Source organism: Zerene cesonia, chromosome 15 (genome assembly GCF_012273895.1).
Source record: "Zerene cesonia ecotype Mississippi chromosome 15, Zerene_cesonia_1.1, whole genome shotgun sequence".
NCBI classification, from domain to species: Eukaryota; Metazoa; Arthropoda; class Insecta; order Lepidoptera; family Pieridae; genus Zerene; species Zerene cesonia.
This window is the reverse complement of record NC_052116.1, coordinates 87,673-114,973: the sequence shown is the minus strand read 5'-3', so window position 1 is coordinate 114,973 and position 27,301 is coordinate 87,673. Positions and strand designations below refer to the sequence as shown.

Genomic DNA, 27,301 nt, shown 5'->3' with positions numbered 1-27,301 from the left:
ATATAGGCAACTTTTTATCCTGATATTCCTACGGGATACGGTACTTACGCGGGTAAAACCGCGGGGCGCAGCTAGTGTCTAATATTTGTGCCTTGATGTACAACTGCCATTTATAAAACAACTTCTTATGGGTTATGTAATAAAATAGTACAGCAATTTGTAAAATATTTTAGTAACTAACGGTACATACTTAACAATTCCATGCACTATTTCCTCATCCAGATACACTGCATTAAACTTGACAACATTGGTGATGAGCTGTACAAAGTCTATGATCTGAGCCGGCCCCGGAAGCTGCGGCAACCACTCCAGGAGAAAGGGACCAATCTGGAAATTATTCATAATTGTTACTTTAGATTAACATGTGTATTAGAGAAGTTTTATTCAAATGTATTATTGAAATGTATAATGCAGTTAAATCAATTATGACAGTCAAATACCCTTTATACAAACTTTCCCATTTATCATATTAGTGCTATAATAAACAATCACCAAGTCTTTTAAATACACTTGTGGATTTAGTTAAAAGGGAACATATTTGGAATATATGCTATAACTTGTTTTACAGTATTAATCTACACTAATATTATAAAGAGGAAAACTTTGTTTGTTTGGTTGTAATGAATAGGCTCAAAAACTACTGGACCGATTTTAAAAATTCTTTCACCATTCGAAAGCTACATTATCCACGAGTAACATAGACTATATATGTACCACGGGCGAAGCCGGGGCGAACAGCTAGTGACATCTATTTTTAGATTAACCCATTACATTTCATAGTTACCTCTTCTTCAAAGCATTTGATGTCTTTGCCAGTGTTAGTTAAAGTGTGAAGTAGCTTGAACCGTAGCTGGTAGTCCTCTGGGTGCTGTGAGGGTTGCGTCTCCTGCAGGTACCGGAATATGATAGTGCGCATGATGAGCAGTTCTGTTTGCCCCTCGGCGATGCAGCGGAGGAGACCCAGCACTGCGTGACGAGCTTCCATAGAAGGATCGTCTAGTAAGTCTCTAGTGGTGGTCCATATTTTTTCTACACCTCCCTGAAATAGTAGAATAAATATTCATTAATTATGCAATATATAAATGTATTTTTTTAAATATTGAGGTTGATTATTACCACTCCCTTGATAGTAATAATTGCTATAAAAATAGGAGTAAAACACAGTCTTAATACAAACTCTATATCAATATACTGCACTGTCATTTATTGAGTGAAATTTTGTATTTGCAAGGGGTTGTTTCAATAAATGGGAGGTGAGTGGTGCCACTTCAATATGAAATATTATTACATATTCTACTCTTCACTTTTATTATGTAACTAAATGCAAATAACATGTAATTATCTACAACTAACATTTGCAATTTCAACATTCAACAAAAAAATATACATATATATACTTCAGTGCAGTTGTGAAAAATAAATTTAAATCCTTGTATTTGTTTGAAACCATAATACCTGCATATACACATATATACAGGCATACAAATTTATATACAATACACTTATTTTCCAATTACTGTAATGATAACACAGACTTAGAAAGAAAGACACAGTCAAATTATTCCACAATCTACACCATAAAGCAACATGTAATGCAATAATAAAAGGGGCACAAAGAATGGCAACCACAATTTCATTTTAAGTTAAAGTAAGGTGTGGTAAGGCTCATCTTACAAACTTATCAGATTGATTCAGAATACTAGAGTACTAGAATATATTATAAATGCATAATTTGCACTGCTGTGTCACTTGTAATATTTAAGTAGTGTGGCTCATCAATATAAGGGAATAAAAGCATGGAAATACCTTATGGGATAAGTGGATGGGATATACACGAAAGTTATCAAATGCAACACTCAGTGCAGTCAGCAGTTACTTACTTCCTGAACACGAATATGAAGCACTTTTTCACCCAATTCCTTGATAGCGCGGAGACGTCGATGTAACGGGACTTCAGAGCTGAGTTCCCGTCGGAGTTCTGGTGTTACCACCAGCTCGTTTTGTGCAGCTACGGGCGCTGGATATCGAACAAAAGTAACGGAATTAAAGACTACATTCCTTCTGTGCTATTTCTACCACAATCGTACTTAACAATACATAATGGGTACGTACCAGAACCACTTTTCTTGAATAACACTTTCAACTTGTCATGAAGGGACTTAGTGTCCCTATCCCTGGACCCCATTTTGCGGCAGCTTCGGTGGTGGCTCCCGTTCTTAATTACCCTAAAGCTTAATACTAGGTGCGGCGATTACCTATGCGTATGATATTGAAAATAAAAACACATATTTGTTAAAATAATTCTCACTACCGCTCCGCTTTGCTATTCACCATCTGACAGCTTGATAGCCCTCCCTTCATAGTTCATACAGCTGACAGATATCAGTTCAATACAACAATGACTAGGTACCTACATGCAATTTTTAGTTCAAAATAATTATTATTAGATTCTTATAAATTATAGCTCCTTCAAGATAAGATTATTGAAGAAGTAAACATGGAATATTTTGAAGGGAAAAAATAATGATTTTGACAAGTTTAAATTGTAAACAAATTACGCAGTTTTCCGAACGAGTGCAAAGTATTGCCATATAAAATGTGTGTAGTGAGTGTTAACTTATGTCGATCCTTGACCAATTATTATTTAATTTTTAACTAACTACATAATTACGCTCATCTGGATTTATTATCATGTTATAAAATACCTGACAAGTTTGTGATTATCAATATTAAGCATTTTGCAAAACTTTACTTTTATTAAGGTATTGTGATTACCAGACTTATAAGTTATAGACCAAGTGATAATGCACTTTAATACATAATGCCCGGCAATTAGAAAATTAATCAATATATGAAATGGCAATTTGATATATCTTGTTCAAGTATTCAAATTGTCCAGGCACTATTATTATATTTATTATAATGTCTATCACCTATTGGTATATTTTTGACACCTATATTTTATAAAGATAAATCAGAAATTAAATTGCTTTTCGGAGCTTCACACTTGGCTTGGCTCCTCGCTTATTTATTAATACACTGCTATGAATGCTGATAGCTTTATTAACAAATTTCCCAATGTTCATGTAGCAAAACACGCTTTAATGATAGAATCAACTAAATGGTCTCCACATTTAAATAGAGAATGCGTAGGGAAATTTATACTCTTATAAACTAAACTCATGAAATTGTTGTATTGTCACCGATTCTTCATTATATATTTACAGGGTAGGTGTTCTCAATGCTTCGGCACGAAATGGTTCAGCTCGTACCGCGGAAGGTACTACAACCCCGCTCAGATCGGCGTGAAATAGTGGCATGCCGGGCAGGCAATAGTGGCATGGCAGGCCCGTATTCTTTTCTTCACCCTTTCATTGGACCTGTCGTCAATCCTTTCCTCATCCTTTACCCCTATAAAGCGGCCAATGCATAATATGCAGAGGTGCTACCAGACGGCCGGTCACATAGACAGACAAAGAGCGAAGTCTAAGTACTTGAGTCCCATTTTACCCTTTAGTAGCGAAACCCTAAAAATGATATTGAATAAAGTTAGCATAATTAGTTCGTTAGTTGCTTTAGCAATTTTCATTTAAGGAAACCTCTGCACATCAAAGAAACATTACATTACATTTAATTTTTAGTTTTATAGCTTTAAAAATTTCTCAACATTACATTACTTTTGGCACAGATTATATAATACTACAGGTTTTAGTTTGTACAAGATTTCAGAAACCGCTTATCGATTCAAAGAAAAAAAATCCTCCTTTCTTATTATTTATTTTTGTACTCGATAATGTGATGACCTTTGGAGCCTGCTATATAAGGTGGAAAAATTATTTTAGACCTTAAATAATACGACAAAGAATTCGGTCCATTACAGGTAGACCCTCGTCATCCAAGGTTTATCACGTTCCCGGCTACCTCATGCGAGATCCTAACTTGACACGTACATGGGTAAAACCCGTGTTTTGTTTTAATTGCTATCTAGATCGAAGAAATTCTTGTGAAACTGAATTAACACTTTTATTGTTAGAATCTACGTAAAATGTCTATGTAAATATGTATTAGCCACATGATCTGGAAATTGTTATGAATGGGCAAATAATTATAATTGTAGTTGTTTAACTACCAAGTCATGATTGACCATGATAAAACATCAAGATGTAATATTAAGGATAATTGTAGCAACAGCATTTTTTTAAAGCAGTTGATTTAATTGATGATTGTTTTATCTATTCCTCAACTAGATGGCGCTAGTAAGGCGTGAAAGTATAATGGTGTACTCTGTGCAATTGGTAAGTAATATCGAAACACGACTTCACTACTCTTGTTCAACAATGTGTGTCTACAACGAAATCTCGACAAAGAACCGAGGGACAAAATACTATTGAGATGGACTAATTTATTCGTATGTAATATTATAATTTCCTAAATATATTTGTATGTAATAATATGCGTTTTCATTTTAATGAGTAGGTTATTTATGGCTTCAAATATTTCAATATGACAAAAATAATATCTTCTGATATATAAAATTCCCACACACACAAGTGTCACAATATTAGTTACCGCACTCCTCCAAAAAGGCTGGACCGATTCTTATGAAATTTTGTGTGCATGTTGGGTATATCTGAGAAGCGGCATCTATTTTCAACATTTTTTTTTCGTATCCCTAAATGATAAGAGTAAGTCAGAACAGCGTTTGCCAGGTCAGCTAGTTTGCTACAAATATGAGAAGAAAAAAAAAGGGTTTTATTGTTTTTTTTTGATCTGAGATATCTAATCTTTAAGTATTACCAAAATATGTAAAAATATGTATAACAAATTATAATATAAATATACTATGTATTTACGACATTACGTTATAGATTCATTTCCAATAGATTTTGGCTCATAGTTTTCTTCATAATATCGCGGCTCTTCAGTGGTGGTGACTGCCAATACATCCAGGCACAGCATCTGGTCGCGGATATCCCCCCACCCCCCAACACCCCGCCGCGGCACCTTCAGCTCCGGCTCCACGCGACCCTTCGGTCCGAACACGGACACGGCCCTGACGTTCTCTGGAAACCATTCAACATTCTCCACAACCTGATTAATGTGCTTTAGGAAGTGTTCATTACTTTCAAATTCTCTCGTCGATAGCACCCTGGGCGTCTGACAAGCGATCATATCCGCGTGACCTTTCAAAAACTTGTGAAACATGTTCAGTAGCGAATAATTCCAATTGTAATCATTATACATACAATAATCTCCGTTTTGAAACTTTATTCGCTTCCAGACGCTCGCGTTGAAGGCCAGGCCGACGTGGAAGGGGGGCTGCCACGGCTCCAGTATTAATAGATCACTTCTCGAACCACGTTTATATGGCTTGCCGAATGACACTACATCTACGTGAGGAAAATACCAGAATGACTTTTGTACGTATCGTAGCATGTGTAGCAAGTCAGGTGCGATATAATTATCTTCCTCCAAGAATAAAACTAGACCTTCATATTTACTTGACCATTTCATCCTCTCAAACATAAAGTTCGCTTTCCACCACCAGTGCTGCTTTTTCTCCGCTATTCTTGCGTCACGATATTGGCAGAATTCTGTGACGTTGCCGTTGCAGTCATTGGGATCTACACCAGGAAATTTGTGTGGATGTAATTGTAGAGAATGTGGGTAAAATATTTGCGTAACTTTACAGAAATCGATGCTCCTTATGAGCCGATTTATTGCTTCATCATAGAAGCTGTGCGAGAAAACAATAAGGACGTCCTTTATGTCTCGCACCTGAGCCAGCGACAGCACGAGGTATTGCAGCCGCTCGATGTCTTTGTGCACTTGGACCACGAGTATGGGCGTGTCGTCTTCCACGCTTCGAAAATTATCCGAATTGAAGATATATCGTTCCTTATTTAGCAATTCCAATTTTGTTCTTAATGTATGTACATTAATTTGAATGTTATCTGGAAGACATGTGTACACAACGTACTTTTGTAATTTACCGGGAATTCCGTACAAGGGATTTTGGTAGAGCGACTTTAATTCGTAAATTAAATATGCTAAGAACATATAAACGAAAATAATTCCACTGAGACGGAATAAGGTCAATACGTATGTCTTAAATTGGATTTTAGATTTTGGTAAATTATTCATTTTGCTTTTGTCATCTTTGTTTTGTTACAAATGTCAATTTATTACATTCTATAACATTGCTTCCTAGAACGATCTTGATAACTGAGAATTTCACCAATAGTTTTTATTTCCAAAAAGTATTTATTCTAGTCTAGACACATTACATGAGAGAGTACCCCAAGTTTGTGTAAGCATTTCAATTGAAAAATGTGGGTTACTTTTTATGTATGTATAAAGTAAAGAAGTTAAGAAAGCGTTACAAACTGTTTTTAAAAATAACAAAAACAGTTCTTCCAAGCTGCAAATTCATATTTCATTTTTCGCGATCATAATGTTATGTCAATGAATAAATTGAGAAAATTTCAGTAGATCGTCTTCGACTTCGCACGCCGAGACAAACAAACCGTTCACGGGAAACTTTCTCGACTTAATTTCGACGAAAAAATTCAATTTGTCTAAGTACACCACTTAAGTACTTTTCGCATTATGGGCTTACGATTCTTATATTCTTTACGACTTTGGATATCTTAGCGGAATGGGGACAGAGAGCAGAGTATATCTCCGGATAATAGGCTTTATCGGCGGTTATGTTTGGGAACGAATGACGGATTGGGGGCTCTCGTAAATGTGATTAACCGAATAAATAATAGATGCTCATAGTATGGCCGTTTTGTCCAATAAGTGGGGATGAGTAGAAGTAGGCATTGCTTTAGTGTATCTTCAACGAGACTCTGACATAATTAAGGACAGTTATTGTAAAAACACAAGATCATCATCATACACACATTAAAATAAAATTAACTTTATTAGACGAATCGTGCCCCTTGGCCCTTATACCAAAAGATTATGTTGCTTATAATAAATGTTTAAATTTCTACAGTTTTTTATTTTAAATGATTTCAAAAATACAGTATAAACGATATAGTATTATATTATGAGTAATAAATAAACATCAGGTTGCTTGAATTCTGTGTATCGATAAGCTATAAGTACGAGGGTAGTGATTATTACTTACCTGTGGTTACAAATACATTTCTTACTTTCAATATCGATATATAAAATTCAAATAGACCTCTCGATCCTTAATAACAACAATAGACAAGAAATACAATCAGAGAAAAATATGTCCAACTAAATATCTATCCTGGGTGGACTTATCATGATTTGTAAAATCTGACTTTAAATCATTTGAATAAGGTTAGGTTAGTTAGTTATTTTTTACGTATATTCATCAGAGAGCTTAGGCCGCCACTTTCGACTTTTGGTACTTTTTGTGAATAAGCCCTAAGATAATGTTAAAAAGCTTCATTTTACTTTAACGCTCGTTTCCTCCAACTAACATTTTGGCAATCATATTTCAGGACAGTTTTAATTTTAATTAATCTAGGATTGTATATCTAGTTGTTTCAGTGAACGGTGAGTAGACTTCATAAAATTGTGTTCACTTTAAGAAGATATTTAGTGATGACGGCAAAGGCAATTTCGTTTCTTATCGCAATAGTTCAGAAATAAATCCCAATAGTTTGGTATATAAGTAATTCCTACATCATTTTACAACCTGTCGTTTCTTTTGCATTGGGTTTATATGATAGGTTTAATATAAAAGCACTTTCAGAGCACTTATAAAAGGTTTAAAATGTAGGTATGTAATTTAAATTGTTTATTGTCGTTACCGCTGAGTTGTAAGGATTTTAATGACAAGACATCCCTCTTGGTCTCATAACAACTGATATTTTAAATCTGAATAAAAACCTCTTTCATTTTACTATACATCCAGTGTATAACTTTATTGAATTAAAAGATTTATGTTCGCTACGTAGATACAGATAACGTTACAAATGCATTATATTTTGAATTGAAATTTAATAATTTAAGCAACATTAAGTTCCGAAGCTAAAGTGTAAATATAAACAGCGCAACAGAGAACTAGGAAATCTATAAAGCTGTCGTTTCGAACATCGAGAAATGGACAGTCAGCAAATAAAACAGCTTTAGTATAATTATATTTCTTGGATTATTTTATTTTAAAATAACTTTAATATACGTTTTTTTTTTAATTTTTGAACGCAAATACCTATTGTGTGTATTTCCAAATAAGACTTGTGAAAAAAAAGAATTAGTAAACAAAACAGATTGAAAGTTTCAATTCAATTATTCACTAAAATCTGATTTCAATGATAAATATTGAGGAGCTAGTTACATACGTACGTTATATGATTTTTACAACATGAGTAATTTCGACGTTGAATATAAGCTATGCAGTAAACACAACAGAGAATACATAAATATCCGAAACAAGTAAATACGCGAAGTAGAGACGGAGCTGATCCGTTCTGCACTTTTTCGGCTGACTGTAGCAACAATGGAAACGCAGTGACAGCTTAAAAAGTGCTGTGTCGCAGTGCGAGTGTTTGCTCGCCTGCAGTCCGCCGATGTTTTGTTCTGCTGATTTATCGACGCGCCGGTTAATGGCCCTTATTCAGGAGACCGAATAAACTGTCCGACTGCACCTGCCTGTACTTCGTAAATATCCGGCTCTATTCAATCGCTGTTCCTATTTTCTTTGCTCTTTTACGAGATAGTTTGTTTGGACTCCAATTGATTAGTTTGTTCTTTTGTGGGACTTGAGTATTTTGCAGACTGTACAGAACTTTATTGTTTAAGTGTATAAGGAATTATTCTATATATATGGGTATTGTCAATTTGGACTCCAAAGACGGTCTATCTATATATTAGCTATAAATCTATTTTAGATAATATTCAATGTAAAGGTAAATGCATATGTTTCTTTATCTTTGAAAGTAGGTACTTGTAACATTTTTAAATGTGTTAAAAATATAACAAAGAAAACCGCATGTATTTGCGAATCTTTTAAAGTTAACCTAAATGGATAGAGGTTTGCACATTTAGGTCAACTTATACGTGGAATACGTGTAAAGAAATTGAATATAGTCGCTGGCCGCCGCCCGCCGCCGCCCGTTTGTGGCGTTTTGAGAAAAACAAGCAAGTTTCAACGTTTTCTGGCGTTAATACGAAAATTATTGCGAATAAGTTGACCTGTAATTCTAGTTTTCTTTTAAAATTCTAGTTTTCTATTATAACTTTCCTTGATTTTTTAAGATGGAAATTACTTACTTATTATATTTAGTTATATAGATTTAGTTATTTTTTAAACATTTCGATTATACAAATAAAAGCATAAAGCATTGACACGAACTATTCTAAAGCGTAATTTTCTTTAACTATAGAGTTGATGTAGCTATTTTACATTAGCTAGCTCGTTTGTAAAGCTTAAACACATATTAAATGATCAAATTCAATGTAGTATAAACAATTTGGTTAAAGCCTGGCTGCCGGCCAGCGCGTCTCCACCGTGTTTATAAATATTGCGATTTGGCGCAAAGGCTGTGTTAGTATTAAAACCGGATATATTACGAGCTAAGTGAATATTAACAACTCGACTCTCGTCCCTACTCCGCTTGGCTATCAAGATTCCTGTTTTATCCCAAGGTAGCGTTTAATCACGATAAAAGTATCACATCACCCAAGTCAGTTCATACCCTATCTGTATACCAAATTTCATCAAAATCCGTAGTTACAGCGTGATTGACGGATCAACATCCAAACAAACAAACTTTCACATTAGTAATATTAGTATGATTATATTTCGTAATAAAATAAAGTTTTTTCAGATTTGTGCCATGTATGGGTGGCAGAAATCTTAATAATACAAAGAAACCAGAATTTAAATTATCTTTATGTCAATTGATTAATACACAAGTGATTTTAATTAAGTACAGTATATTGCTGAGACGCAGCAGAGCCGAGCGGCATGCCCCCGGGAAATCCACTCCTCATGTCTCGATAATGGCAGTAATCTGCACGGAGCTCAATATCGCACATTAATTTGAAATCTTCATTGATTGTGTGGAGACGTTAATCTTGCTCGGCTGAGCTGGGAACTTTGACCCCATACGTCTGAGCTAACCAGATACACTTATGTATATCCGGCCCGTTCGATATTGCATGGCGTATAATACTCACTAATAAATTGCAGCATAAAGTGTACGAGGCCATAACTGCAATAAGTTTTGAATTTCGCAGTAAGGAAGTCTGCTAGCTACGACGTTTGTTTATAACCTACAATTTGTATTAAAGAGATAGCTTTCGCAGGAGCAACAAAACGGATATACAGGAATAAGTTATATCAGTCAACGTCTATTTTCATTCGTATCATAACATTTTTACTTTTATTGTACCTACAGTCTGTGCCGGTTGTTGAAAGTAAGACTCTTATATATCACAGAAACGACATTTATACTGAGTTTTGTTTATCGATTAGTGAAAACGAATCAAGATACAAAAAGTTGTTGCAATTTTAGTTTTGCGTTTGAAATTGCATCGTGTTCTGTGGATTCACGGAAAGTTCAATTAAACAAGAAGGATTATTCAAGCGAAATGAGATTGTCGAGTAAAAGAAAATTTAACATGAATTCGTAAATCTCAAACAAGTTTCATAAGAGCGAGTTAAAAAGTTCCTTCGCAGCACGTTCGCAGGCGGGGAGCGGCGCGAGCACAATTGAAAAGTTAACATTCGTTTAAAACAATAGTTTTGTCCACTCGCCTCCCGCTGCACGCCGGGCCAGCCCTCGGGGCCATTACGCCCCAGTCTACACTTCACAGCTGAAACTTGCGAAACATTACTATTCAATATTTGTTACATTTTGTACGATTTATGTTATAATTATATGATAGTCTTAAAATAACACGAACTAAAATTTAATAATGCAACATGGATAATAAAACTAAACCATGAAGGTTATTTACGGAATGACTTATTCTTGTACTCGTCGTCGTAGTAAATAATGTGTATTGTAGGAAGTTTCACTTAATATAATCAGTTAGCGTAAAATTTAGAATACTTAATTTCGTAATTTAATAAATGAACGAAATATCATAGATATCGAGTTGTGAACACTTCATTCAATAAGACAGCCTCCCTCAATTGCAAATATAATATGGTACAAAAATCTTTTTATAATGTTTGTGAGAATTTTAAGTGTATTGCTCCAAAATATTATGATGAAGCCCAAACCTAGTGTACGCAATTGAGAAATAAAATTCTAAAATAACATGAAAGACACTTTGATTATACACGATTCCCGTGTCCTGGGCGCGCGATCCGCAATTGCGCTGCAGCGATGCCTTATGTCACAAATAGTGCTCTCCCGCCAGCATTGAAACTGCGCGTTAAGCGCGCAATATCCGCCCAACTACTTAACGCCGCCTAACTGACATTACACCGTCGTTAACTCACGAATTTATTCGAGAAAAGTTTCCATCGTTTGCACTAGTGCAACCGATGTTACTGTTTGTGCCTGCTAATTGCGGCGCGTCTTCAATACTAATACTGTTGCAAAATCGATGCTGCATCCCTTATTTCGGGAGACATGGCATTGGAGCACTTACTTTGATAATTGTGCTTTTTATAGCAGTGATTTGGCACCTATTTGGTGATGAGCTTTATCTGCCCAGACTTGCCTGCAGGGCCAAGTCAATATTTGTGTCGTTATTCGAATATAGTCAATCCATTTGAATATTCCGTATTCTAACCAAAAATATGGATAACAATTTTTATATTTTCTAAAATTGCAAGTAACAAAAAGTTTCATAGGTGGACGGAAAATTTTTGGATATTCCAGGTCAGAGGTTTACACAAAAACGGATCTCGGCAAATCCGCGGCCGCGTGTGATTTACCTCTGCGGCCGAACAGCCGACCTTACACATTTATTATTTTCTGGACTTATATTCATTCGTACTTACCACAAGTAAGGAAAAATTAATTCTAAAAATAATACTTATTCATTATTTTCCTATTGATTTCCACACAGTTTGAGCCGTGAGTGGTGTAAAAAAATATAATATTTGAATAAATATTTTTAATTAGTTGGCGTTAAACTTAATAATTGTAAGGGATAAGAAAAATTTTAATTTATAAATTCATACATACTACATACAGTACGTTACAAAAAATTGTAACTTCAAATAAATAAATTAATAATGCTAAGGCTATATCCATCTTCTTATTTCAAAAGCAAGCAAATTGTTCTGATAACATTGTTTTCCTAATTTAATAATATGGAAAGTACTTTATTCGGAACCAATGCGTGATCTCCTCTCGATGCCTTTCGAAGTGTAGAGGCTGCTTCCTGTCCACTCGCTTCACAGGTTTGCGAAATCTGAACATAACATAATTTAATTAACTTATTCTTTATATCATAGCAGGCAACTGAGCTGCTGGTACGTTTGATGGCAAGCGATTACCACTACCAATGAAAATTTGCAGAAGTGCCGCAGCAAATGCGTTGTCCGCTTTTGAGGGTAAAGGATAAGGAAAGGAATTACAACGGGGACGGGATGGGCCCCGGCTACCCCACTACGACGAACAAAACACAGTAACATGCTGCTATTTCACGCCAATCATCTGTGGGGGTGTGGTACCTTCCCTGGTGTGAGCTGGCCCAACGCGCGAAAGCGTGCTCGACTCCCACACTCAATAATTATTAAGAGAATCATCCAGTATTCATCACATTACTTACATACTCTACTGAGGGAACAAGGTCCGAAACTGTTTAAAGATTTTGAAAGTTTTGTCACTGACAGAAAGCTAAATGGCAAGTATATTTTACTTTGTTTTTTCTGGGTCGACACGAGCGGAACCGAGGCGAGCAAAGAGCACTATTTTAATGGAAATACCCATTGATTGTATTTGTGTATGTGTCTCTTTACTCCAATGATAAATAGTTAATTAAATGCTACAAAAGTCGGTGTTGTGTTAAAATTTAATATTCTTAAATATCAGAATACGCCATAGAAAATTATTCAAACTCAAACTCAAACATTTTTTCATTCAGCTAGACTTCTTATAGAAGCACTTTTCAATCATCATAATGTTACACAGTTATAACATTTACCACCGGTTCGGAAGGCAGTTCCTACAGAGAAGAGCCGGCATGAAACTCTGTAGTCTTTATTAGTTGCTTACGTCACCAATATCAATTACTTGCATTCAAATTAACAGAATGCAATAACAACTTGACTTAAAATACGGTATCTAATAACGGTTTACGTGTTGGTAATTATCCTTTATTTACATCCATTGACATGCGGCACTCCTATCAAAGTACTGTGCGTATTATTATTAAAGTAATTAAATAAGTAATTACTGAACAATTTAAATTATCGTAATTATACTTTAACTTAAACCTACAAGGGGTTTGAGTTAAACAAGCAAAATGACGGAGTTGGGAAAATGTTTTTAAAACCCTGTACTCAGTTAGATTATGAGTTAATCTTTATCTGCAATTTAGATATACGATAGGTTTGATATTTTATTGCGAGCACCATAATGTAATAGATGCAATTCCAGCCGCAATGTCATGAAATATCATACATGCAATTCGATATTACCTCCTGCGTCATTAGAAGTGTTATGATAATATTATATTGAGTTATTTTTAACTATTAGCTGTGTCCCGCGGTTTCTGTAAACAAAAACGACGCAAAACATTTTGAATACCTATTTCCACCCTTTGGAAGATGACATTTGTAGTAAAAGAGAAGCGAGCGGTAAACTATCGTAGGTTCTCAACTATTTTCAAATTTCAATTCAAAACTTAAATATGGATTACCAGTTTAATTGCATATAAGTTCGAAGAAACCACGGTACGCACTTAATTAATCATAATAAAAAGTAAAAAGACAATTACGCTTTGACCTTCTCTTCTTTGTTAATAAATATTGACACATTGTCCATTGTAAACTGATTGCATACACAACGATTGACTGGAATTATGTAATTAAAGTAATAATATTGCAGCGGAATAAAATGCATAGAATTATATGGAATGATTAATTGACCAACAACAATTTTATCAGTCTGCGCGTCACTGTTAGAGTAATTACTGACGAATCGTATTTTTTTGTTTAATTGTTTCATAGGCGCGATAGGTTATCTTTATTACACCTATTGTAATAATTATACATACAGCTCATCATACAACTACTTTGTTTCCTTTTTATACCTTAAAAAAACTTTATATCGGAACATAGACATTTTTATCTCGTATCAAACTTAATGAATTTTGTACTATTTTTTTAATTGCAATTGAAAAAATAGAACGAAGTAACTTGATAACGTCCGCTGAGGCTCAACAGCTCTGGAACTAATTTAGCTCTGGCTATCACGCCTTACATGTGGTTTATTAAATTCTACAAATTTTCTATTTCGCCAAGGTATGCAGTTCTCCGGACAGCGTTCTTGCCAAACGCTCTCGCAGCAAGTTTTAAACGATGGAAGCGATTGTTCTTGTGATTACGAGTCGATAGCTAAGCGGATTTTAATCGCATCCTTTGTATCTTACCCTCTGTTCTGGAGATAATAACATCACACGCCGGCTGCGGGAGAGAGGACGGCGAAAGGGGCCATACGTGATCGCGGATAAGATTTAATAAAAGGAGCTTTGACTCGCATGTCCCTAAAAGGATGAAAGGACTGATCATGCTGGTATTGTTCACTGGAAAACACTCAACTGTTAACTTATACTAAGCTAGCTCAATTTAATTTTAATAAATATTTTGTACCTTGCTATGCTTAATATTCATCTGCGTTAGGAAATATTAATTTATATCAATCGATAACACTTTCATGGCTAGGCTTCTGCAATCATCTTGTTGAAAATTGTCAAGATAGTCGAATATCATTCTATATCAAACGGATTTTTCATTATTCCTCCTAATTTGAATTCGGGGTTCAATTTAATTTTTAGCTTTATAGCATTGTAATGCTTCATAAATGAAAAATTTTGAAAGAATAGAAAAAAAAAATCGGGGTTCGATTTCAAGTAAGATTGATAATGTAAAGCCTCAACTCACTCACTCAACCAGAGTTTCTAGATCAAAAATATATCACATCCTAAAGAATTACCTTCAATAATTAGCTTCTAGCGTTACTCTTTTTATAGGAACCAGTTTTTTAAAAGCTCCCACTCTCACTACATTCTGCTGAAAAGACGTTATGAAAGAAACATAATAATAATAAATATAAACATAACAAAACTTTAGTCTATTCAGTCCGGATCAACGATATAATTTGTAAGTTGCGCTAGCTCTGTGATACACCGAGCCAGGCCAGTTCCGGCGAGCAACTCGGAGCAACAGTTTGTAAATCAGATCACAGTCGAATTGGGCGCAATCATCTGCATCTAGGATACTACAGGCGCTGCTAGGGTTGCCGATACTGATCTTAGAATGAATATGGTACATTATTCTATTCATTCGTGAGAAATGTGATACGCGGATATCGGCATATGCAGTAAACTATACGCAGAGAGAAAATGTAATTATATAGAGACCCTATTTTTTGGCTTTGTTATAAATAATTATTATTTGTTTTAGTATTCCTATACCAGACACATTGGTTTATTATTACTTGTATGTTCTAATAAGTAATCGAACAATGACTAATTGTTACACAAAAGGTCGGTCATTTTGCTTCTCTCAACGTTGAAAGCCCTGAATAGCGAACCGTAACGACATCTTCTCCAATCTCATCGATATGCAATACTGGAGATTGACTACAACGAACTACATATTAAACTTATATCTTACAGATTTCTATTGTGTTTCAATGTGCAAGACGTTTTCCAGTTTTTTTTTTTTTTTTTTTTTTTTTTTTTTATGTCACAGTCGGCAATGGAGCTGGTGGGACGCCTGATGGTAAGCGCTACCACCGCCCATGAACATTTGTAGAGACGTTAAGTCGATTACAGACCTTACGCCTCTACAAATGGATTGCCGACTTTAAATTGGGAAGGGATTAAGAAAGGATTTGCGATAGGAATAAAGGAAAGGACTGGGAAGGGGAAGGAAAAGGATATGGGCCTCCGGCTCCCCCACTCACCGAACGAAACACAGCAGAATGCTATTTCACGCCGGTCTTCTGTGGGGGTGTGGTACTTCCCCGGTGCGAGCTGGCCCAATTCGTGCCGAAGCGTGCTCGACTACCACATATAAAATATATAGTACAACAAACATATAGTTTGCTTAAAAACTATTTCACAAATGGAGTTTTTATTAGTACTAGTTATAAATAAAGATTAAAAGTAGCAGTATAATTAAATCATAGTAATGGATACTGTGATTTAATAAATCCCGAAAGGTTCCATATTTTTGGTATATTTCAGATCAATTCATTCATTATGATTCCATCCCAACCTTGATTGATTCGCAAACTCCCTTACTCTAGAATCACAATAATCTTGTGAATTAATTAGCGCCAGATGCTGAGGTCCCCAGCGAGTCAGGTTGTCGGAGAAGCCACGCTTAGCCCCGAGATGAGCACTTAACAGTCTGTTGCTCTGACGACTGTCTTACTTATTGGCTTAAGATAAAGCCGTTCGCTAAAGTGCACGAATTGCGATACAAGCTGCTTCGATAATTGGTTTCGATACTGATCCATTGCTGCTTCATCGCTCTTGGTTGTATGTTCAATTAATTCCTAGCTTATCATCATCAACTTCGTTTAACAGTTGTTGTGTTTTGAGTTTTTGCTGACAACTTTTACTGCAATAATAATTGTACTAAAGCTATATAAAGCGTTTGATTGCTATTAAACTAAATATTAAACTTTTTAAATATAATAATTCACAACACAACCCGCCGTGTAGATTATGATGTATATAACAACATCTAGGTACATTTAATAATTGCTCAGCCCAAGGGGTTTATTGTTACAGATCGGACGTAATTGTTAAACTTTATATGGTGAGCCCAGTGACCGGCCCAGGGCGAACCCAAGCCCCAAGCGCCTTCTTGTCCTTATTATTGAGCCGTTTCAAAAGAAGACCAATAAACTAAGTAGTACCTACATATGTTGTGTGTAATTAGAATATAAATCAGCCTAAATATATCATTTCAACTGCACACGCGAGGTATCATTTTATTCTTATAAACAAACTCCAATAATACACCTTAAGAGCATGGGAGCAGTAGCATTTTATTCTAAACCACTAGATATTACATTTACGTATATCCCATAGAGTTAGTAATGCCGTTAGTTAAATGCAGTCTGCTCATCTTTTATCTCCAGTGGTCAAGAGTTGCAAATTTGATCAAAAAACTGACTACGTGAAGCCGCATAATGAACAGACACTCTACTAAACAAATGGCTAGCGCTCTGGACTAAAAGATTTGTTTGCGTCAAAGCCTTACATCACATCTCAAATGCATCTCATTTTTGATATTGTATCTACAGGACTCTCACCTCTATTTCTTTAGTCATAGATGACAAAATCCCGGCGTCGTATTCCTTTATTGGACACGAGCGCGGGCTTTTGTGCTTTGAAGTATGATGTCGGGGTTATGCCCAAAATCTAAATAAATATACTCCATTTACAGGGCTGCCAACTGGTAAAAATGTCGCTATGTGACTTGCAACACTTTATTTCATTGATGATATCGGAACTTACGTTTAAGTTGTTGTAAACGGTAATAACATAATATAGCTATGTAAATAAAAAATGTTAACGGTCTGTATTCCCAGCTCACACAAAAAGCCTCAGCTTTTTATTCAATGTCCAACAAGGAATTGCAAGCTAAGTGGAACTTACATCAAAAATATGGATCAAATTTAGTAACCCAGGTAAATAATAAGTCTACTATTTAGCAGCCCTAATAATATAGGAATTCCAGTCTTTGACACAGCTCTGTAGAGCTTACACTTTGAGACATTGATGTAACAGCCAACAGGCTTGCGGCTCCCAACGATACGGTGCGAGCGGAGAATATAATATTGTACATGCAATGTTTGTACTGCACATATATACAGCAGTTTTAGTGCGTTTTATTACTTTCAAAAAACGATCTTTAAACTGCTTCAGGATTATTCATTAATCTAAATAGGATTATTATTTTATACGTTACTAGCGATTCGTCGTCATTGGTGGTACGTTTTCCTCACTCCATATCCTTCATTGCGCCTTAACAATAGCGTTAAAAAAGTTTGTTCATTAGGCCAGAGTTATTTTAATTCTTTTCCGCTTTGCGACCAATAATATTAACGTTTTATATAACTTGAAATATGATTTTGTGTTTAATAAGTAAGAAATGAATACGTTACATGTTTGTAATGCGTACTGCATAAATTTAGATCGTGGACATAAACTAGTGCGTGCCCTTTTTTTAATCTGCCTTACTTTACTTCAATCTTATTATGTCTTAAATGTATTTGTATTTGTATTCAATGTGAAGAACTGAATAACGTACGTTAGACCTTCGTTTTATGGACATTATAAATTAAAAGTATTTACTATTTCTATCATAAAGTAAACATTCTATGATACAATAGGTAACAGGTGAGGCTAAAATGTAAGTAAACATGTATATAATACAATGGTTAAGAAATTTCAAGGTCTTTTAAACAAATTCGTGGTAACTTCAACATTAATTGTTGAAATGTTAAATTGTTTTATATTAAGTGAATGTAGTAATCTCTTACATTATTTCCTGTTCCCAGCGACTGGCCTTGCTTTATTATTTTTATCTTATTATTATTAGCTACAATCAGAAGATATTACTTGAAAAAATATGCCTATTTAAACTTCGGATGAAGCTGTCAATAGGACAATATTTTTTAACTATTTACTAAGTATTGACTAACCTTTCGAGGGAACAGTTTTTTTTATTTGAAAGCTTGTGCCTTCCGTGTGGTCCAATTAAAATTTGGCCAAGTTATGAAAATTTAATCGGTTTTACATTTGTTGTAAAAAAATATTGTATTGATGTGTATATAAGAAAAATAACAAGTTACATTTTATAATATGCGTTTGTGGAACATTTTTGTAAAATTTCTTGGTTATTAGTTAAGGAATTAGGTATGACATAAATATTTAAACGTTAAAATATTAAAAGCAAGATTGAAATATGCATAAAGAAAAACATATTTGAACTTTAAAAAGAGAGAGATTCCAGTTTCAGACAAGTGGAAAGAAGGAATAATGAGGAAAAGGAAACGAGCCTCTGCCTTCCGGTGTTTTAAAAAAATATTTCAATGGATAATGCTGTAAAGTGTATAATAAATATACAAAATAACTTTAAACTTAAGGAAAAGTTTTGATTTGTAGCGAAAAATATTACTTCACAGACGCAAACAATGGTGATCGCTCTTAATGAAATCTGCTGCCTTCTCCGCAATCATGATGACAGGCGCGTTGATGTTCCCGCTGGGCAGGTACGGTATGACGCTGGCGTCGGCCACGCGCAGGTTGCGCACGCCGCGCACGCGCAGCTGCGCGTCCACCACCGCGCCCAGCTTGCACGTACCCACATAGTGGTACATCGTCGTCGACGTGGCCAGCACGTAGCAGCGCCAGAATTCCGTACTGCCGTACTCAAACTCCGAACATTTAGGAGACGTCAAGTCGACAAACTCAGCCTTGATGCTCCTCATGTAAGTGGAGTTTAAAACCTTAGTGAAATCTTCGACGTATCGAACCAAATCCTCAAGATCCCTTTTGTCTGAAAACGTTCCGGGTATAACTATAGGCGGGTCCCTCGGATCTTTGCTGCGTAGTTTCACGCGACCCGTTGATCTGGGGTGTAAGATGTTAAGATTCGTAAAAAGCGTGTTTCGACCTTTGCCCGCGTCGAACAGATTGTTGCAAATGTAATCGTCAAATCCAAAGTTGAACGCGCACAGCTGCAACGGCGCCGGGCTGTCGTTAGGGATATCGAATATCGCGGTTTGATATTGCGGACACAATTCATGATCATCCAACGATACAAAGCCAGTGAAGAGAGGAAACGGCAGCTTATTGGGATTTAACGGAGGTGGCGGAGCGTGAGATTTCTCCGTCTTAATCGATATCACAACGATTACATGGTCTTGATAGTGGTGGCCGACCGGCAGCTCGCTCTTGATGGGTATACCGAGTGGCTCGAGCTGGTCGCGCGGGCCCACCCCTGACAGCATGAGAAGGCGCGCGCTGTTGAAGGATCCTGCTGACACAACCACTTCTCGCCGCGCCAACGCCCGTAACGTTTTTCCATCCTGTGTCTGAAACTCAACTCCAGTCGCCACGTTCTCGTCGTCGATAATTATTTTGGTGACGAAGCTATTCTTCCGGACCACTAAGTTACGCCTATGTTTTAGACTCGATAAAAACGAGTAGGCTGTTGATTGTCGGACTCCATCGGCTATGGTGAACAAGGCAGGCGTATAGCCCTGTGTGTACGGGCCGTTGATATCGACGACGGATGGTTTTCCCACTTCCTCAAAGCTGTTTATAAATCTGTAAATGTCCCGATTCGTCTCTCTCGTTACTTTTAAGACGCCTTCAGTTCCGTGATATAGGACGTACGGGGAGCGGCGGAGTTCGTCACTTTGCAGATTCTCGCTTCTGATGAAGTACGGATAGACGCCAGGCCAGTTCCAGGTGTCGTCCTGAGCTGCGTCCGCCCAGCGCTGGTAGTCGCCCGGACATCCTCGCACGTACATCATGTAGTTGACGCTGCTGCCGCCGCCGAGGACATGGCCGCTCGTCAGGTTCAGAGTTTTTGTTTTGTGTGTTTGATATGTAAAGTTGTCATTTTCTGAAGTATAATTGTAATCGTAAGGTGTTTTGGGCAAATAATTAAATAATCCTGGTTTCTGAAATAAAAAATACGCCAGTTACGTAATTGAGGTAGACATGAAGTAATGTTGAGCCGTTAAGGATGCGAGTTTATGCATTTGTTTCAAAGTTATTCATTTTTTGTATCGTGTATTTTTATGACGTTGTTTACTAAAGTAACTTTGTTTTTTCTTTCTCAATTTTTTCGGCTGTCTATTAAGCAAAAATAGGTTACGCAAAAACCAAACTTTTAATTTGACTACGTTTTTTAAATAAGGTAGTTACGTACAAACCCATTGCTTAATTGATAATATTCTACAATAATTGAATAAATTTTAAAATTGAGCTGAACTAAACGTGATAGAAGGAGCACTGTCCATAAAATGTATCATTATGTGCTCACTAACAATGGATTCTATCGGCGGGTCCCCCCCCGCCTCCAGCAGAAGCACGCGGCGGCCGCACGCGCTCAGGCGCGCCGCCAGCACGCAGCCCGCCGACCCCGCACCCACTATTATGAAATCGAAGTGGTCCAGATCTGAGGAAACAAATTTAAATAATGACTACTGTACGATAAAATATCAATTGTTATCTCAAATTAAGTTGATATATTTATATAATAGCTTGTAATCGCTTTATTATATTTTAGTTTGTATATTATGATAGCAGTACTTCAAGTAAAATTTAGATTAGTTCAATCCCGTATACGCTATAGAATTAATTAATATGCACTAGGATAAAAACTGCATCACATTTAAACATTTAACATTCAATTAGTGAGTAATTTGCATCGTTGCCACTTACTACATAAGGCTGTGTCGCTGCGCTGCGCTGATAGTAAATAACAAAATTGTACCCATTATACTAGAGTATATAGGGACAGTCACACAGGTGATCGGCGCCAGAGCGATTATAAATAAATGCCTTGTTTAATATTATTAATTTATTAAACAGTTTAATGTATCATTATAATAATGTTTGTTTTAAAACATACCCGATACTTCACCCTGTCTAGGAAAGAGGTATGCTGTGAGCGCCAACGTGGACAGCACGGCGAAAGCTTTCTGCAACGAGACTACGCTCGCGACCGCACTTGCTGCGTCCATGTTTCGTTACCTACACGTCACTCAAATTATTATACATATACACAAAAGTAGAAAAAAAGTTTTCTGATGTGGTAGTCGAGCACGCTTCGGCACGAATAGGGCCAGCTCGCACCGGGGAAGTACCACACCCCCACAGAAAACCGGTGAGATGCATTATTGTTTATTTTTCATGCAACTGAATACTCGTCAGGATTATTACTATACTAACAGGAACACGCGGCGTGGTTCGGGTGATACTCGGCTTAAAAGTAGCTTTATCCAGATTATAATCGATCCCTGTACCAAAATTCATACAGATACGATGAGCTATTTTTGCTGAAAGAGTAACATACATGCATACATATAAACTTTTGCATGCATGTTATAGTAGTAGATATAATATATAAATGAAACAATAGTTTTCTAATATTGTTTTTATATTTACATTCTTTGAAATTTTAATTTCCTGTATAAGCATTGAAGGACCCAGTCCACTTCAGAGCGCTATAAAACTGACATAAATAATTAATTAACAAAAAAAAGTAGTGAGAAGCAATCGCCAAAAGACAAAATTTTGATGCCAATCTTATAAGGAAAATTTGTTCAAAATGGTCCGTGTGTTTTTCTCAGGGAAATGCAACCTGAAAAACCAATGTCACTTTTCAATGGATTATAATCATACGTGCCGTTGTGCATCAGGCCAATTTTCATTTGACATTAGGACATGCCTTATCTATCGCTATTTGTTTATATCATTGGGTAGGCTAGGTAGTTCATTTAATAGCGGTTTATAATTAATCAATTTAATTTTTGACTTTAGAATATTATGGTATGGATAATGTAGTATTTGAAACAAAATTTAAAAGCAGCACTATAGTTAGAGAGTGTTAATATTAAATACCTTATCGATCCTCACGTTGGGTTATCAGAGCCTCTTCACTTTCACTGACACTCCATGTGGAAACACAGAACAGATTAAACTAATTATTTCAAATACGCACGTAATATATGGTATTATACGGTAATTTCTGTCCATTTTGGCAGGTACTTTTCAGTACTGCGCGCGCGCCACCAACACGCACAATAAATAACAAGGATATTTAAAAAAACCAGCGTCGATATGAAATAAAGATCGTCCAACAAAATACATGCCATTGTTATTCAAGTGCGACGGAGATTATGAAGGTGTTTCGATTAAAAGGTCTCTACTTGGAACTGGTTTGAAAAATACGATGTTATTACTTATTTGCTAATTTTGCGAGAGTCTAGTGTGACATGGATTTAATTAATTATGGGCTTTATAAAAGAGACAAGTTATAACCGTGGATACTTTGGAATTATCATAATTATATTTACATAATTATATATTAGTGATTTATAATTCACGTTGTGTAGATAAGTGAATACTTATAAGTTAAATCGGTATGATAATAATCAATCTACGTCAACATGGATATTTTTTATGAATTAAACACAAAAAGCTATTTATAGAGAGATTTATTTATAATTGCTATAATTATTAACAAACTCGCTATTTAACGTGTTGTTTAAAATTGATAACTTTCTTACTGTTATTTAATTACTTGATCTAAAAAAGTTTGTAAAACTGAACAATTAATGCACTTTAATTTTATAAAAAAAATTAAGTCCAAGGCTCTTTCCGCTGTGGTAACATTTAGATCAAAGGAAACACTCTTTAATCTCTCAAGGTGTTATTTTGTATCTGTATACCATGTATCATATAAATGTTTAATACAAACAACCTCAAGGTCACTGAGGCAATTTTAAGGGAGCATAAGAACCTTATCATACAATATTTGTTATTCATTTGTCAACAGAGTTTGTTTGTAGAAGGACAAGTTTATATTTTCTATCTTTACAAATCTATCCTCTAAAAAATATAAAGTAAATTTTTAAGAGGATGCATTTGTTTTGTTTATGCCAAATAATCTCCAAAACTACGCGATTGATTTTTTTATTCTTATACCAATAGAAAGCTACGTTATACATCGACAAGATGTCTTCTTTATTTACCCCGGGGTCGGATAATTAAAACGTTGCTGCTAATGATAGCATATTTTATTAATTTAAAGGTCAAAAATTTACACATCATTCATTTGTGTATTGTGTGTACACGTATTTTTACTAATGTAAATTCATGAACTAAAGATTCCAACAATTTGAAAACATTTAATTGTTTACTTGCAAAAACAAAACAGGAGGTTTTAGTTTCGTCTGTATGTATTTTTAAAGTATGTTAGACGAGATTTCCAGCAATTGCGAAACGATATAAGAAACTAGTTATGAATATTTGGATCGAAAGATTTAGCTTCAACTCAGGATCTGATGACGGAAACTCAAGGGAATTTAGAAATAAAGGTTAGGTTTCCGTAATAGGTTTCCAAATGAACCAATGCCAACCAAGCTAAATAGGTAGTAGATAAAATGTATTTTCTTGCGTTTGATTTTACGGGAGTATTATACATCTAGAAATTAAAGACTTTTAACGGATTTTAAACGCGATTTATTCACGAACCAGCTCCCCGTGACCACGCTCGTTGTAAAGTGATCGAAACGTCGGGTTAATAATATAGTGAATAAATCCCGTTTAAAATCCGTTAAAAAGTCTTTAATTTCTAAAAAGATAAAATGTAATAAATTACTATTTATGTAGTAAGAAGGTAGTATCTATCCATTCACTTCTGCCATAAGACTTAGATGGTATCGACTTCTTAAATAGATGAGTGAGTAGCTCATTGATTATTTTAATTTGTTTACATTTTTCGCTTTCGAGTGGTATTGAAGTCGATTTAATTTTTATGTATATTGCTTTTGTTACCACAGAAAATATAAACGAAAACTTATGTGATGATGTCAATTTTGACTAGATTCAAAAAAGTTCTAACGTCATTATTACTACTACACTTACAGTAATGTACACAGTACTTATGAATTTTTTACACTTATCCTTTTTAATCTATACTAGCACAGAAAAAAATGTATTCCTCCGTATGAATGACGTCAAACGCATACGATTTCAGTACAAGGTGATTTTTTTAACTTAAATATATGGATGAAAATATTTAAATCATATTTTGAAAAAGCAAAAATATGGGCAGGTAATGTTTTTTATTCTAGATTTGATCAAAATAATAAAACAAATAGCTTAAAGTGTAAATTGTATATGTAATTCCTGGAATATGCAACGTCCCACTCATCTACATACACTTACATATTGGACTGGGCTCCGAGTTTGAAGGTTATTACTTACTTACTACTACTTTCAGTTATACTTATAATATTCTGTAATTGATCTATACATATTCATATAATAGGTCGGTAACCATTGGTAACCATTTCTGTTTATTAAATCATTTATAAAAGTATTTAATAGACAGAAATTGCCTTTGCATAAAATAAACAACACAAATAAAATAAATATATAAAACCGAAAAAAGAAATGTAAGGAAAAAAAGAACTAACAATGTTTTTACTTACCGAATGTTCGTGTACTTCCTCAAACAGACAGTTTACAAATAATTTATAATTGTTACTTTTACACTTTTATATTTGGTTTCTAGTGACTCGAGTGTAGTAAAGACACGAATCGGCTTTGATACCTAATTCACTGTTAGGTTGGGAAGCCTAACCACACTGTGTATCGATTATAAAGGTATTGTAGACGGCGGGATGGCGAATCTAACTGAGATCGCTTGATTCAAAAAGCGGGTCAAATGGTCGCAATTATTTAAATTATCTTTAATTGTTATCTTTACGGTTGGAAATTTAACAGTGCGTTGTAGGTGCTTTATACATTCATAACTACAATTTTAATTTTAATCATATTTACAATCTCCGATTTTGATACTAATGAGTGTTTGGGAAATAATATCATCCTTGCATTTATAACGAATCTAATCTATAAACAAAGAAATAATGTATAAATAATAACTTACATAAAATAACTCGTTTAGTACATAATATGCTATCTGTGATAAAATGCTTTTTGGAAATTGTGATGTAAACTAAAAGGTCAATTGCTGCATTGAAAGGATGATAAAGATATTTCAAATTGCATAAGTTAACATATATTTATTTATATACATATATAAAATATAACATATATTTTTGTGTGACGTTTTGTGGAATTGAAACATATTTATGGATATCATACAATGACATTTAATGGCGAGAAATTATTGTATTAATCGTTTATGTAACAGGCTTTTAAACATTTTGTTTATGTCAGCGTTGTGTAACAAACACCCTTACTAACTAAATACAAACTTGATTAAAATAAAAAATAATGATAATAAAAGATCCAATGACTGAGGATTTTATTTATGAATCGGTTTTATGACTGTTAATTATATATAATGGTTATAAGCGATAATATTTTAAGTCAATATTATAAAAATGCGAGGAACAGTGGGGACCGACGTGCACGCCCGGTATTTTTCAATAATTAGTTTTGGCATTAAAGACATGCCTCAAGTAGCTCGAAAGCTAGCCAAAATTCCGGATCTTTTTTTAATACACTTTATTAGCTTCACCAAATTCCTTGTATGTTTGTATGTAACCGACTCCTTCAGATTCGACTGAAACCCGCTGTAAACGGACAGATTATATTAAACTTGATGTACTTATCAAGAATCGGTGACAATACACAAATTTCATGAGATTATCACATTCAGATCGTCAGGATTAAATAATTCCTTAATAAACTCTCTACATCAGCAAATGAGACAATTTAGTTGAATCTATCATTCAAGTGTTTTTTTTAATATATTTATTTAAAATTATGCAATCTGAAGAACTTATACCAGACTTAAAAATAAAAATTGTGTCTCAGAGCTTAAGACTTGGTGCAACGATTCTGATGGTTCTTTTTCCATTTGAAAGATGGCGTCTTCGTGTCTTCCCAGTAGTTGGTCTGAATCTGGCAATTTGAAAGAAATAGAAATAGAAACAACTATATATATATATATATATATATATATATATATAGCTATAAATAAATACAAAACGATTTTGATGGAAACGTATTATATTTATATAATTTGAAGCAACGAATAATTGGGTATAATATTATCTAGTACGTGAAAAAGTTTGCTTAAAATGTAAATGTGCGCCTGCGATAATATATGTACATAAAACCATAAAATGTGTTAACCACCGACATTAACAAGGCAAATTACGATTACGATACCATTATGATTTTGTACGAATTGTTTTTTATATATTAATTGGAATGTAGTAAAATGTATAATCCTATTATTTTAGTTAGGTTTCTTGAAGGCTAGGTTCTAGATTTATTTATTTTGACTGTGCTAATTCTTGGCTCAGATTAGAAAACAATAAGTGATGGAGCGCGTGCTTAACGCGAGCGTCGCCCCTATAGCAAATAAACCTCGTGTCACAGG

General features: G+C 34.9%; 3 protein-coding genes across 4 annotated transcripts in view; all 3 read right to left on the bottom strand.

The window, feature by feature from the left end:
* Positions 1 to 2,375, bottom strand: part of LOC119832406 (tuberin) — a 20,224-nt gene extending 17,849 nt beyond the window's left edge. The window contains exons 1-4 of the mRNA XM_038356079.1: positions 2,113 to 2,375; positions 1,881 to 2,017; positions 785 to 1,039; positions 191 to 327 (exon numbers count right to left, since the gene is read on the bottom strand). Of these exons, the coding sequence (XP_038212007.1) occupies positions 191 to 327; positions 785 to 1,039; positions 1,881 to 2,017; positions 2,113 to 2,185 (602 nt within the window). The 5' untranslated portion in view covers positions 2,186 to 2,375. The remainder of the gene's footprint in view (positions 1 to 190; positions 328 to 784; positions 1,040 to 1,880; positions 2,018 to 2,112) is intronic.
* A 2,482-nt stretch (positions 2,376 to 4,857) lies between these two features.
* Positions 4,858 to 6,060, bottom strand: LOC119832405 (alpha-1,6-mannosyl-glycoprotein 2-beta-N-acetylglucosaminyltransferase-like). Its single transcript, XM_038356078.1, has one exon. It carries the CDS (start codon positions 6,058 to 6,060, stop codon positions 4,858 to 4,860), a length of 1,203 nt encoding a protein of 400 aa, XP_038212006.1.
* A 13,184-nt stretch (positions 6,061 to 19,244) lies between these two features.
* On the bottom strand, positions 19,245 to 25,577 carry LOC119832297 (glucose dehydrogenase [FAD, quinone]-like). Of its 2 annotated transcripts, none has more exons than XM_038355960.1 (4): positions 25,377 to 25,577; positions 21,788 to 21,909; positions 21,201 to 21,331; positions 19,245 to 20,831 (listed from the first exon to the last, which is right to left on the bottom strand). In XM_038355960.1, the coding sequence occupies exons 2-4, from the start codon at positions 21,897 to 21,899 to the stop codon at positions 19,320 to 19,322; spliced, it is 1,755 nt and encodes a 584-aa protein (XP_038211888.1). In that variant the 5' UTR covers positions 21,900 to 21,909; positions 25,377 to 25,577; the 3' UTR covers positions 19,245 to 19,319. The 2 variants fall into 2 exon arrangements, with proteins under 2 accessions (XP_038211888.1, XP_038211889.1); XM_038355961.1 differs by lacking the exon at positions 25,377 to 25,577 and adding an exon at positions 22,780 to 23,071.
* Positions 25,578 to 27,301: the final 1,724 nt, after the last annotated feature.